Source organism: Cajanus cajan, chromosome 11, assembly GCF_000230855.2.
Source record: "Cajanus cajan strain Asha chromosome 11, NIPB_CcT2T_4, whole genome shotgun sequence".
Classification (NCBI taxonomy): domain Eukaryota; kingdom Viridiplantae; phylum Streptophyta; class Magnoliopsida; order Fabales; family Fabaceae; genus Cajanus; species Cajanus cajan.
Window position 1 is genome coordinate 34,503,646 of NC_138527.1, and position 15,963 is coordinate 34,519,608.

Consider the following 15,963-nt stretch of genomic DNA (forward strand, 5'->3'; position numbering starts at 1 on the left):
ATATATAATAAGGATCAAACATGAACAAATTTATGGTAGGATTTGTGCTAAAAATGGATGTACAATGTAGCTAGACTGATCAAACATCAAGAACTTAAATCAATTTCTCAATGCACTGCTCTTTCTGGGATTTCATTTTCTTTAAATATGTTAATGGAGTAATTATTCACTTTAGTTCCTAAATTTAGAAGATGTTGTTATATTGGTATCTGAAATTAAAAGAAAAATCAAATAAGTCTTTAGAATATCAAATAAGTTCTTGAATTTAATTATTTAATTATTATCATTTTGATTTCTAAATATATATTAATAAATGTCAATTTGCATTTCCAAAAATTTATTTGACAGTTTATTTGTTTGAAGAACTAATATAACAGCATTTTGAGATCAAGGTGAATGTATACATTATGTTAATATTATCGACGAAGTGAAGGTCAAACAAAAAGAAAAACTATGTTACACATGTTTCAAGAAGTTATTGAATGGGCTGGGCTGGACCTGCCTATGGTTATGAAAGAGAAGTGAGTAATAGCAATTAACTTAACTATTTATGACCTATGACGTTGGCTCTTGCTCTATTTATTAATCACCTTATGAATATTCTTTTGCTAGATGTCCATGTATCTGCTTAATTATATTTATAATTGTTGCTTACTTATTTTTTATGGTGATGATTTGTTTCAGAAGTTGGATGCCATGTAAGGGCTTCTTAATATGCATGAAGCCAAAAACATTAGTGAGGATCCATTGAAAGCTATGCCAGAAATTCAGATGTATAGAGAATTCATTGCCAGTTTTATCAGCTTTAAGTGTACGCAAGAAATTCATTGCTTTCTGTTCCTGCTAAGTACTATATTTTGGCGTCATACTATTCTTACACAAATTTCGCAGCAATTTATAGACATTTTTTTTAATCTCTCTTCATCACATGAATGAAGTAGGAGTACCCTTTCCCATTATTATTTTTATATCACATTTTAAAAGTATATGTACGGCTGTTTTTCTAGTTAAACTGTCAGTTGCGTTAAATTTTAAATTAAAATGTATATATATATATATATATATATATATATATATATATATGTATATAAAATCATAAACGTTATGGTTTGTTGATTATAAATATATAGATAAATGGTGGAGATAGTTGGATCATAGTTTTCCAACTAGATCGATTTGAAATTGGAATATAAACATATTTAAATACAATTTTAGAAGTATTTTTAACACCTTTTCTATTAAAAAAAATATTATTTATTTTAGATAAAGAAACTTAAAAAAAAATGTTTAGAATATGAGCAGATTCATTCAAATTAAAGGAAAGGAACATATTAGAGCATCAAATACTTTGTTTGTCGCTTATAACTTGCATTTGAATAACTGGTGGTAGGTATATCTTCCTGTGCTTTAAAGGATTAGGACATGCAGAGTTCTTTTAAGAATTTCTGTAGTTACTTGTGACAGTTTCTTTAGCGTGATTTATGTTTTTTAATATCATATTTGAATGATTTTGTTCCACGCTCTACCACAACAAGCAGATATATGATCCAATAGATTTTGAATGCATTAACAAGCTTGACTTTTGGGAGGTAGAAGAACAACTGAAGAAGAAACTTGAAGTTTGATAATGATAATCATCTAGTAATGCTCATCGAGAGATAAATTATCAAGTGGTCATGGACCACATGACTCTAACTAGTATCTATATGATATGTAATTAAATGTTATTATTTTTAAAGGTTGAAAAGTTTAAATATATATTCTATAGTGATTGGTTAAGATAATTGATATTTCCCTAACCTATATTAATAATTTCTTTGTAGGAAGAGTTGAATTTTGGCCAATTGATGTTTATATGGACTTTTGAAACATTGTCCGAAAGGTAAAGGACAATGAATACTTTTATGAGAGTATTATATTGCTTAGGTAGGAAAAACATGTTTATAGTTTTAATCCTTATTATGTATATGAAATAAAATATGTTGTGTGTATTCTCATAATTCTTAACAAAAATTAATAATTATTTTTTATGATAAATATTTTGTGTCAATACAATGCTAATAAAAAAAATACGAGAGAAAAAAAAATATAATAAAAAGAAAAAATTATAAGGAGTTAATAAGGTATCCTAATAAATATTAATTTTCAATCCAATAAATAGATATTAGTTGCCATTAATTTATTTTACTATTTAGGAAAGAAACTTTTATTTACTTCAATTAAATCCTTAACTAATTAAGTTTTTTTTTTCCTTCTTCTTTTATATAGTGTTTCATTCGAGGGAATTGGGGAGAAGGAGATTTTTTATTTTTTTTAAAAAAAACTTTTGCTGTATGATTCAATTTTTAAAGGAATGAAGTCTAACAATCCTTCTTCATCTAATTTTAGTCCTTTAATATTGAAAAAATTTAGAGGAGAAATTTTTTAAATATTTTAAATGTAATCTCTAAAATATTCTTATTTATGTTTTTCAATTAAAACTATAAAAGAGTTACCTTTTTCTCTCTCTCCCTTCTTCTTTATTAAAATCTTTTCCTTTCTTTGAACCACACAAACCTAAATTTAAAATTATAAGTATTTTAATTTAAAAATCTAATTATTGTTTGAAAAAGATTTAATCCTTTTGGATCATAAATCCCTTTTCTTAGTAACATATTTTGTGGAGTAAAAAAAATGTTCGATGGTGTTTTATATTATTCAAATGTTGCTTTTCCCCATGGAACAGCAAGTTATTGCTGCGACTTACGATTATTCTTCTCTGATCTTAATTAGTTTTTGACAGCAACATAATAACTGTTTATCTATAAATCAACTGTTTCAAAATTCCTAAAATTTATTGAGTAACGTAGAATTTCTCAAAATTATAATAACAAAAATGCAAATAACCAACCAACTAGAGTGGCCTAGTGGTGCTGCTGCTTCTGCTTTATGCAGATATGATCATAATGCTTCTGCTTCCACATCTATGTTGCTTTTTTTTTTTTTTCAAAATTTTTTTTTATCTTACCCAGTTTTCTTATTTGTATTAACTATTTAATTTATTTATTTTGGGGTGATAATCAAATTGTAAGTCCTAAATAGTCAAGATATGGATTCTGCATTATACATGTTAGATTCAAATGTAGCATTAACATATTGGACACTTTTCTTACTGCCTTTGGAAAAACTTGTATTCAAAAGAGAAGGTGCCTTTAGGAGAGGCTACGAAGGTTGGCTACTATAATTAAAAAAAGTTAAATTGTCAACTTTCGAAGAAACAACGTATGGTGTTGGCATGCGATTTGGAACATTTTCCCACCATCATGACATTGTAACCCAACCCAACATGTGATCCATAGTAGATTGGATTGCCATGCCAACTTGTCATCTAGTATCATACTGTATAACGTTGCCGGCTCTAATAGTAATTGACCCGCTTTGTCATTTTCTAAATTAATGCATAAAACAAGAGCAAAAATGTTAGAATTTAAAATGTTTTACTTAACTTGTTTTTAGAGTTTTACAATACTTTAGATTTTGAAGTTGAAAACTAAAGTTTTAGTTTCAAAATTAAAGTAGTTTCTTTGTGTATATTAGAATTTGAAATAAAGGAAAAAAGTAAAAGTCAAAAGTTTTTTAAAAAATTGTTAAGAGTTTCTTTTAGTTTTTTAAATAGCTCTTTTATTTGGTCAAATTTCTCCTTTAAAGGAAAAAAATTCACAATAAGTTCATACTTACATTGTCTAAACATAAAAAAAAAGGGAAAGCAACTAAATTGGAAAATGATATGTGGAGAGATAGAATATTTAATACTCATTTTGAATCACTTGTTTAATAATTTTGTTTAAGCTTTTAATAAAAGTTTAGGCAAGAAGAGTTTTTGCCAAGGAAAAGGAATTGTCATAAGCTCGGATAAATGAAGAATCAACAAACTTTTAATTTCGATTCTTATGGTTGAGTTTCAAATCTGAAATTAATTGGACATAAATATAATTTAGCTTTTTAGCCATACTATAGCAATTAATCATGGATAAAACAGTGTAAGAGATATTTCTGGCGTGTGCCAAGGTGGGATGGACCCAAAGAACACAAGGAATAAAATCCAGGCATTAAAAAATGAACAGAAGACGATAAAAAGAGAGTAAAAGAGACAGAAAAAACACTAGGTGTTAGATCTTGAAGGATCATCACCTCTTCACGGACTAAACAATCTTTAAATCAAGAATGCTACTATCTTGCATATTGGACACTATTTTTGGTAGTGAAACTTTCATTGTGGCCCAACTAAAGAGGGATACAATTACCCTTTGGTGAAGAAGAAATACAGTTAAGACAAAAGAAATGACTGAGAAATAAAAAAGTTGAGTATGCTTGGTAGAGAGGAATAAAAAGAGGTGAAAAATAAAAAAAAAAGATTTATTTTCACTTCATTTCTCACTTATTTATCTTTTTATTAATTACTTTTCTAATTTTCTTAAACAAAAAGCTTTTATTTTAACTAAAATTTCACCTATTTTCTTTCACATTTTTTTTCCTTTATATTCACCTTATTTTCACATTTTTCTTTTTTCTTATCAAACGGACCCTTAAAGAATAAAATGTTAAGTTATAAAATTAATAATTATAATTTAAAAAATTCCATAATCTATTACCATTTCAATAGTAATTCTAAAATAAATGTTTATAACTTTTTTGTATTTTTTTTAATAAATAAGAGGGATATTTAGAACAAGGACATACATTCTTAATATTATTGGATGACATATTAAGACTGACAACAAAAATTCACCCAAAGTATTACTACACAAATATAGCTTGCAAACAGTTTTATTCGGTGGCTAAGGAAAAAAATAGAGAATGAAAAATTACTTCAAATCCTTAACCACATGTACTAATTCAAACGTTTTTTACTTAACGAACAGTTATAACTAAAGAAATTGTATAAAGTGATTCATAAATATTGGTTAATTTATTAACAATATTGGATATATGTTTGTTGGTGTGAAATGTGATCAGCTATTGTGTTGGTTAACATCTATTGATTCTTGAATTGGACAATTAACATGAGGAAGAGATTGTGTTCCTTGATAGGATTCTTGGTTCGCTACAAAGAACTTTCCAGCAATTGTAAATTGAGATTATGTGGTTTTCTTAGTTTTAGTGAAAAGCAGTAAAGAAAGCTCATAAAAATACTACAAAGAAAACTGTAATGACCTAAACTTGAAGGAAAAACTGTAAAATTAAGCAAATGAGATAAATTAGATTGATCTCGACCCTGATCACAACGTTTGTTCAATATTTAAAAGGCTTGAAACAATTAGAATTGTTACATATTTTTAACAAAAATCAAATAGTACCATTTTTTAAAATGTCATTTACTTTTTACTTTATTTTTAAAACGTGCTACATATAAAATAAAATTAAATTTATAATTTATAATTTTTTTATTCACTCTATGCTAAAAAGAGGGCCAAAGGGCCATCAAGAGATTTTACTAAATAATTGAAAATTTTAGAAATGAAATGAAATTGAAAAGATAAAATTTGTGGTGTTTGTATAGATTTACATCTCCCACCTCTATTCCTCCGGTGGAGAGAGAATATTCTTTGGTCACCATCCTTAACGGACAAACCGAAACGTGTTCGTTTCGTGGGATCCACTTTCCAATCCAATCCATGTGACCCTTTTGGACTCTCATCTTCCATTTTCTCTTTCGTCCGAATATTCCACGCTGCATCCACGTGGCTCCCTCCCACCGTTGGATCCTCCTCATCTCCCTTCGCATCCAACGACCACAACACGCACCAAAGCAAACACCTCACCCTTTCATTAAATAAACGTAGTATCCACGATGTTACTTCGGATTCGTCGCCGAGATTTCCTCTAACATGTTCCTCAAACAATTCTATGTAGCTGCTAATTTCTACAATCTCATATTAATATCAATATAATATCATGTACATGCATTAATGCATTGCACCTAAACGATGCCATGCCTTAATGCATCATATAATAATTTATTACTATAAACAAAATAATTGAATTACTGTTGCAAAAGAGCATTATATAAGCCCATCAAACGCCGTATTTAATGCTTTTGTTATTGCTAGTGTTGCTTCCTACGCTGTTGAGCCATTTTTCTTTGTCACAAACACTGGTCCTCTGTTTGTGTCTTATCAATGATGTTCTGTTATGTTCTCCTCTGACTTGTTTGGTGTTTATGGTTTCGTTCCTATAGGTTATGATTGCCAACAATCAGAGTGTGATTGCTAACATATTCTTCCATTAGCAAAAACATGGTTCACTAGTTGCATAGGGGTATATGGTATATGGTATATCCCTCTCTTTTTCCTTTCTTCTTTTCCACTTTTGGGATAGAATGAAGGCACGGTTTGGCTGAGAGGTATAAAGCAAAACCTGCAAGTGGGGGTTGTTCGAATTTGCTTTTTGTAAGTTGAAAAGAAAAGAAGGGTAGTTGAAGGTGAAGTGTGAAGTGGGTGATGGAGGGTGGAGGAAGAGAAAGTTACAATGGAGTGGTGATGACTATGACAAGAGACCCGAAGCCAAGGCTAAGATGGACAGCAGATCTTCACGACCGGTTTGTGGATGCAGTCACAAAGCTTGGTGGCCCCGATAGTATGTATAATTTTTTCTTTCTTCTTCAATCATATTAGTTGGTGGTGTTGTTGATACACAAAAGTTAACTTTAAAAGATAAGTTAAGGTTGTAACTTACGTTGAAACAAGGTGAGAAAATTAGAAAAAGTGAAACAATGGGGTGCTTTTAGATTTTAGAACCTCCAATTACTTGCTGCAGCACCAAATCAAGAAATTGGTGTGTCACAAAAATAAAATTATATATTGTATACTATACTATCAAGCAAACTTGTATTGGTGTAATCTGATGCTGATGTAGCCCACCATTTCTGCTTATAAAATTATAAACTAAAGTGGCTTTTGGTTTTTGCCTCATTTGTAAGTTCTTTTTAAGGTACGAAACTTTGATCACTTTCCTTCAAGATTATACTCTAGGGGTTTTGCTTGTACAGCTAATGTACTCTGGGCTAATCCAATATTAGTTTACTAAATGCTTACCATATTGAAAATTTTCTAATCTTATGTCTAAATGCTTGTGGAGGTTTTCGCATGTTAGAAAACGACATTAATCTGAATTGGTTTGTTTTGTGTTCAGAGGCGACTCCCAAGTCTGTTCTGAGGTTAATGGGCTTGAAAGGTCTGACACTATATCATTTGAAGAGCCATTTACAGGTAATCAGTTTTTTCTCTTTTTCTTCAGCATTTTACATATAATAAACCTCATTGATTCATTCACTAGGGTACCTTTTAATTGGTATAGAAGGAAAAGTAAATGGACAAGTGAAAAGAAAAAGTATAAGTTATTTTGATTTGATGTTATCATTAATTAATTAGTACCATAAGATAATATTGTAGAAAGATGGAAACAGATTAAAATAGAAACATGGAGGGCTGAAAATACTGATATTATTAGTCCATGATATTTTGGAATATTTGAAGTAGAACACCTCACTCATGTGCCGGCTTTTCTCTCCATCTTTTTTTTCCTTTCTTTTTCTTATAGATAATTTTTTATGCTTTGTATTGTAATGTACTGACTGACTATTGTTCAAATTTGTCTTTCCTGTTTGTCCTTCATTTTCTTGTATTCTCCCAACCATCATCAAAGAATTTCCATTTGGAGGCTTAATTTGGTATTGCTTGTTATTTGTTAATTTGCAGAAGTATAGACTTGGACAGCAGGCTCGAAAACAAAATGAAGAACTGCATAAAGAGAATAGTAGTGAGTCCATTTCAAGTTTTGACAAACACTTAGTATCACATTCAATATTTTAATTAACTATCTAGAATAGTTCGACCAACTTCTCCCTCTGAGATTTTATCATTCTATTTACCTTACAAGCTATTTGCTTAAAATCGAGAACATAAGATGTGGAAATGTTTGATAATATTGTTTCCATGTTTCTGTTTCTTTTAAGGATGTTCGTATGTAAATTTTAGTAATCGTTCTTCAGGGCCTAACACCAGTCACAGAGGAGATAATGAAGGGGGGTATGTTAAAATTTAAGCAATCATTTCACTTCTTTTTTTAGATTACACGCATTTCCATGAGCCAAATTCTTATCAAAATTTCTTATCTCCATAATTAGCTTTTTTACTTTTGTGTAAATGCAACTCACAGCATGCATGATGCACTTGTTTAGTTTCTCCTTATCCTAACAAGTTTTTCATAACCAAAATAGAGAAATTCCAATCGCAGAGGCGCTAAGACATCAGATTGAAGTTCAAAAGAGGTTGGAAGAGCAGCTAGAGGTATTTATCATTTTTAACTTGCATAGTTTTACCATGTCTAAGAAAATTTTGTAGTTCAATTGTAGAAAATCTTAATTAACTTGTGCAAAACTTATTTCATGCCAATAGGTACAGAAGAAATTGCAGATGAGAATAGAGGCACAAGGGAAGTATTTGCAAGCAGTGTTAGAGAAAGCTCAGAAGAGCCTTTCCCTGGATGGACCAGGCAGTATTGAAGCATCAAGAGCTCAGTTGACTGAATTCAACTCTGCTTTGTCACATTTCATGGAAAATATGAACAAAGATAGCAAACAAAACATAATAGACGTGAATGATTTTTATAGTAAGAGCCATGGCTCAGCTTTACAATATCAGGAAGTAGTGAGAGGAGAAAATAGGGACCAAAAGCCTAAAGTTGAAGGGGGTTCAATACAGTTTGACTTAAACATCAAAGGTAGCAATGACCTTGTATCTGCAGGTGGAGCTGAAATGGATGCCAATATGATTTCGTATAGGGTATAAAATTTTTTAATTGTCACATGTTTAACCATTGAATTGAATGATAGATAATGTACCCTTCCCCTTGCTATTCTCCATAATTTTCTCCCTCTCTTTTATCAACTGAAGTTGCATATCATGACAGCGTGTTATCTCTACCTATTCCAAAGGAAATTTGTAGTCCATGCTTTTAGTGCTATTTTCCTTTTAAAATTGAAGTTTCAATTCTATAGTCCATTATTCATGTTCTAGTAGTAATTGGAACTTGGAGACACAACAGAACATACCAATGCAATACTGTTTATTAACCTTTCCTTTCCCTGTTTCAAGGGACATCTTAATACAATTATGGATAATTCAATCTCAAGATTGCACGTTCAATTTTATGGCACAAGGGACTTCTTAATGTAGAATGAAATTTCACAATTACAGAAAACATGATAACAAACCATTCAACTGACAAATAAAATAACTAACAAGTAAGGTCAGCAATATTTTATTATAACAACACCTAATTTTATTGTTTTTGGTTGGTCAAATAAGTAATTTTTGAAGCTTATAGTCTCATCAGATCACACAAACACTCTTAAGTATTCATCCATGCGTGTGTACTTCACTTCTGGATAAAGCTCTGAGGCTTCTTCTCCACCTTCTCCAATTTCAAAGTTTGTCAAACACCCTTCATAGAAAATATGATAGAAATGCCCCACTCCCACTTGGCTAGCATAGTCCAAACCTGGAATTCACATGAATTAAAGTCACATTTTTATTGATATGAACTAATCCAAAATTCCATTTGTTTCTCTTTGGGGTGTATTTTTACCTTTCATGGAAGCAAGAAAGTCTTGTTCACTTATGCTTGACTTCTCTAGTTCTTTTCCTACGAGTTTCTCCCACTTCTCAATTAGTTGTCTTTGAGTGAGAATGTTTTCTGGTGGTCTTAGGTACACCGTCTTGTTCAACGTTCGAGGATCATCAATTGTCTTAATAGTGTATGTGGCCACATCATCTTCATCCATGAAAACAACTGCATAGTGAATTCATCATTAGAATAAAATACTAGATCACGTGTGATTAATTTCTTAAACTTTTTGTTTATCCATCATAATTATAATATCGGCATGATTCAAAGGATATCTACATGCTATTTCAACTTCTGATCCTAGTAATTTAATTAATTTCTTAAACTATGAATACAATTGACACACTATGCCATATATGTAATAAATATATGAAAAAGTATTAATTTGAAAATTAGGTGTACCTTTGACATTGGCATCACCATAGAGAAGAACCTTGTCTCTTGGAGGGAGTAGGGTCCCCATTTGAGAGAGGTTACCAACAAAATATCCCGCAAAGCAGTTAGCAGAAACGTAAGTGAAAGGGATGTTGGCATCCTCAATAGCTTTTCTTACAGTCATTTTCTCATCAAATGTGACTCTTCCAGGTTCAAGTGCATGCCCCATAAGTGCTGGGTCCATGCCAAATTCTGAAGGCAAGAAACGCTAGAGAAAGAAACAAATTGTATATATTTTTGGTTACTAACAAATGTGATTCAGATATAAATTAAATCGTATGTGACCAAATCAAGATTACATTATTACATTATTTTAAGCAGTTTTTTTTCCCCAACATTATTTTCCACTTCTCTTCAGCTGTTGTATTTTTGAGCTGATAATTTGAAAATCCATTACCAAACATTTTTTTAGTTGTATCAAACAAGAATTCTTCTACCTAAAAAGTTGTTGGTAAAAACTTAAGGTCTCTAATTTAAATCTTAAATAAAAAAATAGAATAAAAAAGAGAAATTTTATTAAGAATGGCAGGCCGAAAATTATTATCAACAAAATGAAAACTGTTATGTAATGTGAAAAATAAAAGTAGTAAATCTAAGTCATAATCATAAGACATTTAAAAATTAAAATATAACATTTATTTTTATCTATCAAAATTATAATGATGATACTTATATTTAAATATAAGATTCTATGCATATTACTTTAACCTTTCATTATTAAGTTGACTCTTGTGCTTAAAGATATAATATATTGATTTACTTTAACTTATTTTAAGGACTAAACATTTATTTTTAAAAAACTTCTTAAAATAAATAATTATTTATTCAGATTTATTTTTTTCAAACGTATGATGTTAACTATAATTATTCTGTCTAATAAATTTCAACATAAATTAATGTGTTACCTCATATTTGTGTTGCAAACAAGTACCACATCGTTAAAATAAGACAAGAAATAACAACTTATATAATATAAACACACTTCAATGATTGAGAGGCTTTTTAGGTAATGACCAAAAGCAAATAGTGAGGACTTAGGTTCAAAGCGGACAATATCTAATTATTGTGGAGTATGCTTGTGTAATAACCATATAAAAATGATTATAATAAAATAACCCCATCAATATTAAAAATATGCTTAAATATCTTTAGGAAAATAAATTAGATTTTGATAAAAATATTTGATTTATATTTCAAATATTTAGATTTAATCTGTTTTGATTATTTTAGGATTTATTTCCTTGTTTTCTATAATAGGATATCAATATATAATTTTATATAACAATTTTTCTCTATAAATAGAGACTCGTAAATAAAATTAGATTATGCTCCTCTAATCAAAATAACTCTTATAAAATATTTCCTCGTAAATAACATATCAATTTGAAAGGAGATCCCACCAATTGATCATTCAGGTGTGGCTAATCTTAACGTCAATTAGTTAACATATTTGTCGAGAGAAAAAAAATCAAGAATTAGCATTAAAATAATCATTCACGCGTTTCACAACTGAAAATCAAAATCACCTGCTCATAGTATCCACAATTTAACATTTTTTCACTTATTATTTGTAGAAAATATCTGATAACTTTGTTGATCATTAACTTTTGTTGAAAAATATAAATAACTACCTTCTGTGAGATTTTCCTCCAACCATATTATTTCATCTCCATAATTTAAATTCGATACCTTAAAAAATCTAATATTACTCAAATTAATTAATTGTTTTACTTAGCCAAATGGATCTACAAGATCCATAAATTAAAAAAAAGAAATTATTAAATGGTTGAAATCTATCACGTCATTAAATATCAGTCATTAATGACATACTTTTCAATCAACAAATTAATAAAGCTCAATTATACATTACATCTTACAGAGATATTACTGGTAAAACAAACATGTGATACTCTTATACCAAATATTTTTCTGCAGAGAGAGGCAATAAGCTTATAGAACATCATACCTTAACATTCCCTGCAGCCTTAATGGCCTGAACAAGGTTGAGCTGCATCAACAAGTTATGTGAACGAAAATGAACCCCAGACATGGTGCAAATGACAACATCCACTAGTTTCACTGCCTCCACTAAGCTCTGGTGATGAGAGACAGAAGCCTCCACAAGATGAGCACCTTGCTTCTTGAATGAAAGAAGCATCTGCACCTTCTCAATGTCAAGACCTATCTCTGGACGTTGAAGAACAAAGGTTTCATGACCTTGTTCTAAACTTGCCTTCACTATTCTCCTCCCAATATACCCTGTGCCCCCCACAACAAGAACCTTGCTCTTTCCCATACTCTCTCCTCTATACTCACTTTGACTCACATAATAATAACTAAGCCCAGCTTTATAAACACTTGTCATGAACTCAACTCAACCCCTTACCTTCACGTTTGCTCTTTTTGTCAATACTGGTATTTTAATATCATTTTCTTTTCTACCCACCATGAAAAAAATATATGTATATATAGAAAAGGTGTAGTTCAAGTTACTCTCTAGATGGAAACTTGTTGGCCTTGAAAATGATAAATATTAAAGGCACTCTTTAGTCTTTATTATTGATTTAATTAAGCCACTCAAAATTTACTAGTCTTTTATTAAAAGGTATTTATTACACAATGAATAGTTTATTTCTTAAAAAAGTTTAATTACTTTTAGATACTAGAGGTCTGTTAAGTTCTAGGAGAAAAAAAATTTAATAAAAAATAAAATAATTTCTTAAAAAAAATAAAACAAGCTAGCTTATGTATAAATTAATTTGTAAAAAATTTTCAATTTCCATATTAGCATTTGTAAAATATATATTTTCTTTCTAAAATTACTTTTTTAAAAATTATTCAGATAAATCTTAAAGTAATTTTAAAATTTGATATTAATAAAGTTAAATTTTAACGTTAGGGGTTGAAAAAGCCCCTCACTTACGTGAAATTATTATTAAGTATTAGATATATTACTAAAAATAAATAAATAATTGAGAGAATTTGAAAAACAAAATTTCATACACCATTACCATTCATTTATTTTCTTAATAGTAATATTTTTTGGATACCATAATATTAGCAAAAATATCCATTTCGAAATCTTAGCTGCATCAAAATTAATTATTTTTTTCAACGTTATTTTTTTATTAAATCTAAAATTTTGAAACTTAAAAATTTGACAACCAACCGCAATGCTACTTAAATTAATAAACAAACGTCAATTTGAATAGTAATATATACAACAGATCAGAATAATTTTACGTGATTATTTTTCTCTCCAACTCAAAATCATCTCTAAAATCCATTTTAAAAAGAAAAAGTATGCATTTTAAACAAAGCTCAGAGTTAAGGTAGGGTGATTTCTTAACTAATAATTGATACCAATTTCAAAAGAACGAATCAAAAGCCGATATTAACACTCATCGGCATCATGAGTCCCCAAAAGATATGTTTGTTATTATTGTCTTAGTTCTGTAAGAAATATTTTTCAAAAATGCGATTGCTTAAACGTAAATTTTAATCATTTTTTTTTTTAATTTATTCGATCTGACAGTAGTCTGTAATATAAAAAAATATTATCATGTCCCACCAATATCTTCGTCTGAAGGTCAGCACTTTATACAAATAGATATTAATTGAATTAAATTTAAAGATTGAAGTGGATTAACTATTTAAAAACTGATTGTAAAAAAGAAACTATTTGAAAAACTAAAATGATACATAATTAGGTGATAAAAACGACTATGGTGTCATTCTGACGCAGTAATGATCCAATCTTGTTTAATCATCTCGATTTGATGTTTTTTCCGCGTATTATATCTCTGGCTCAAAATTATGACTAATATATATTAGCATCACTATTTTGCTCTAAAATTATTTATTTTGCTCATACTCACTTGTCACTCTTATAAAAATAAAGTAACACTTTTAATCACAAATTTATGTTTAAGACGAATCGATTCTCAATTGAAATTATCAATATTTTATAAATTTCAAGAATCTGGAAAAGATATTTTTAATTTTAAACGTCTTAATAACAACATATTCCATATATTTTTTTATGTAATATATATAAACCTGAATTAAAATAATTATATAGTATTTTTATGACATAATTAATACAGTATCCTTATAAATATGGAAATAAATTGATTTTTTTATCTAATATTAATTATTGTATTTAAAAATAAATGTAATGTATTTAATAAATGAGTGATATTTATTTGTGTTATTTTTTTATTTTGAAAATTAGAAAAAAAATATTCACATTAACTAAGAAAGTTAGTTTTTTTTTTTTGGTTCGTTCTTAGAGTATCCACCGCCGACAACAGTGACTAATCTCCTCGCTACAGGGATTCGAACCCCTAACCTTGCTTAAGCGTGGATCAACCCCTACCGCTGAACCACACGCTTGAGGTTAAGAAAGTTAGTTAATGTTCTTAAAAAAAATAAAATAAAATAAATCAATATCATTTAATAACACTTTTATTAACCAATCTAACATTTGGATTTACAAAATTCACATTTAATATAAAGTTATTGAGCGGTGTAATACTTAGTAAAAGTTACATCGGTGTTATTATAACCCTTATCATTTTAAAATATATAAATTATTATTTAAACTTTTAAATTTATAATAAATAATTTAAATTGTATCATAATATTAATTTTAAATAAAAATAAGTAGATTGTTAATTATAAAAGTAAGTATATATAAATAAAGATTAATTAAATATAATATAATTATTATTATTGGTAATATAATTATTATATATTTTTATAGCGGTCCGGACACACCGAAATGAGAGGGATCCAAAAATAGTAGAAGTATGAGATTGTATAGTTGAAGATGACTTAAATGAATTAATTTGTACTACTTATATTGACAACATGCATCTGCTTTTTAGTAGCTTATCTCATTAGAATTCTACAGTTAAACGTGCTCGACTTTGAGTAATATAGGGATGAGTGACCTTCTGGGAAATTTTCCAAAAATTGTGCAATAAGGACAAAACACGTTGAAAAGAGAAGTGTCGTGAAATAACATTCTTGAGAGGCCAAATATGAGGATTGTTATATTAATAAATTTATTAAAATTAAACAAAAATTTTCCTACTGAAATATTCGTGGATAAGTTATCTACAGAAATAATCTGTAGATAAGTCTTTTAAATCTTATCATAGATATAATCCATAGATAATAACTTCCGTGGGTAATTCGTAAATATGTTCGTATATAAGGTTATTTACGGATAAACTTTTTGTAGATAACGTTATCTACGACCTTATTACCTACAAATTTTTTGTTGTAGATAATTAAGACTTATCTACGAATTTTCATGCTTATCTATGAATTTCTTCCGTAGATAATCTTGATTTTTTTTGTAATGATAGAGGAAATGATTTGTGAAAAGCATGTGAGGAATTTTGAAAAGGTAGCTCGACATGTGAAGTTATTTAGTCTGGACTTTCCTCGTGTTAAGCTAAACATTGACTTTGATGTTTACAAAGGTGAGTTAGTGAATGAGACAAACATCCTAAATAAGGATGAGGTAGCGTGTGATGAGTAGGAGATAGAGGCTTATTTTGAGGCTTTAGTGATGGAGAAGGAGGTGATTGTGGAGCAAGATGAGGAAGCATCTTTGCTAGAGGGGGTATGGTTATTTCTACTGCTAAGAAGGGAAATTTAGCTGGGTAGGTTACAATTGAAATTTTGGTTGTTGACAGGATTGAGGTAGATTGAGTAAGCAAGTGGTTGATATTGGAATAGTTGGGAAGAAGGTAAACAAGTAAATGGTTGACATGTTTCTTGCTTGAGGATTTGATAGTTGTTTAATGTAGTTGTTGAACAATATGTTTAAGTTATTTGAGGACTTTTTTT

General features: G+C 29.1%; 2 protein-coding genes across 4 annotated transcripts; one reads left to right on the forward strand and one right to left on the reverse strand.

The window, feature by feature from the left end:
• Positions 1–5,845: 5,845 nt before the first annotated feature.
• LOC109791502 (Homeodomain-like superfamily protein) lies at positions 5,846–8,905 on the forward strand. 3 transcript variants are annotated; one of them, XM_020350801.3, is made up of 6 exons: positions 5,846–6,615; positions 7,171–7,247; positions 7,737–7,797; positions 8,030–8,066; positions 8,258–8,327; positions 8,436–8,905. In XM_020350801.3, the coding sequence occupies exons 1-6, from the start codon at positions 6,480–6,482 to the stop codon at positions 8,826–8,828; spliced, it is 774 nt and encodes a 257-aa protein (XP_020206390.1). In that variant the 5' UTR covers positions 5,846–6,479; the 3' UTR covers positions 8,829–8,905. The 3 variants fall into 3 exon arrangements, with proteins under 3 accessions (XP_020206390.1, XP_020206391.1, XP_020206389.1); XM_020350800.3 differs by having other exon boundaries at positions 5,848–6,615; positions 7,994–8,066; XM_020350802.3 differs by lacking the exon at positions 8,030–8,066 and having other exon boundaries at positions 8,275–8,327.
• A 178-nt stretch (positions 8,906–9,083) lies between these two features.
• LOC109791501 (isoflavone reductase homolog) lies at positions 9,084–12,527 on the reverse strand. Its single transcript, XM_020350799.3, has 4 exons — positions 12,068–12,527; positions 10,069–10,309; positions 9,628–9,831; positions 9,084–9,540 (listed from the first exon to the last, which is right to left on the reverse strand). The coding sequence occupies exons 1-4, from the start codon at positions 12,464–12,466 to the stop codon at positions 9,377–9,379; spliced, it is 1,008 nt and encodes a 335-aa protein (XP_020206388.1). The 5' UTR covers positions 12,467–12,527; the 3' UTR covers positions 9,084–9,376.
• Positions 12,528–15,963: the final 3,436 nt, after the last annotated feature.

What these genes read in the sequence shown, in the direction of transcription:
- LOC109791502 (XM_020350800.3), top strand. Translation starts at nt 6,480, where the DNA reads ATGGAGGGTGGAGGAAGAGAAAGTTACAATGGAGTGGTGATGACTATG. An exon ending in AAAGCTTGGTGGCCCCGATA is followed by an intron (nt 6,616 to 7,170) that starts GTATGTATAATT and finishes TTTTGTGTTCAG; the next exon opens with AGGCGACTCCCAAGTCTGTT. An exon ending in AGAGGAGATAATGAAGGGGG is followed by an intron (nt 8,067 to 8,257) that starts GTATGTTAAAAT and finishes TAACCAAAATAG; the next exon opens with AGAAATTCCAATCGCAGAGG.
- LOC109791501 (XM_020350799.3), bottom strand. Translation starts at nt 12,466, where the DNA reads ATGACAAGTGTTTATAAAGCTGGGCTTAGTTATTATTATGTGAGTCAA. An exon ending in TGGTGATGCCAATGTCAAAG is followed by an intron (nt 9,832 to 10,068) that starts GTACACCTAATT and finishes TTCACTATGCAG; the next exon opens with TTGTTTTCATGGATGAAGAT. An exon ending in CTTTCTTGCTTCCATGAAAG is followed by an intron (nt 9,541 to 9,627) that starts GTAAAAATACAC and finishes TGTGAATTCCAG; the next exon opens with GTTTGGACTATGCTAGCCAA.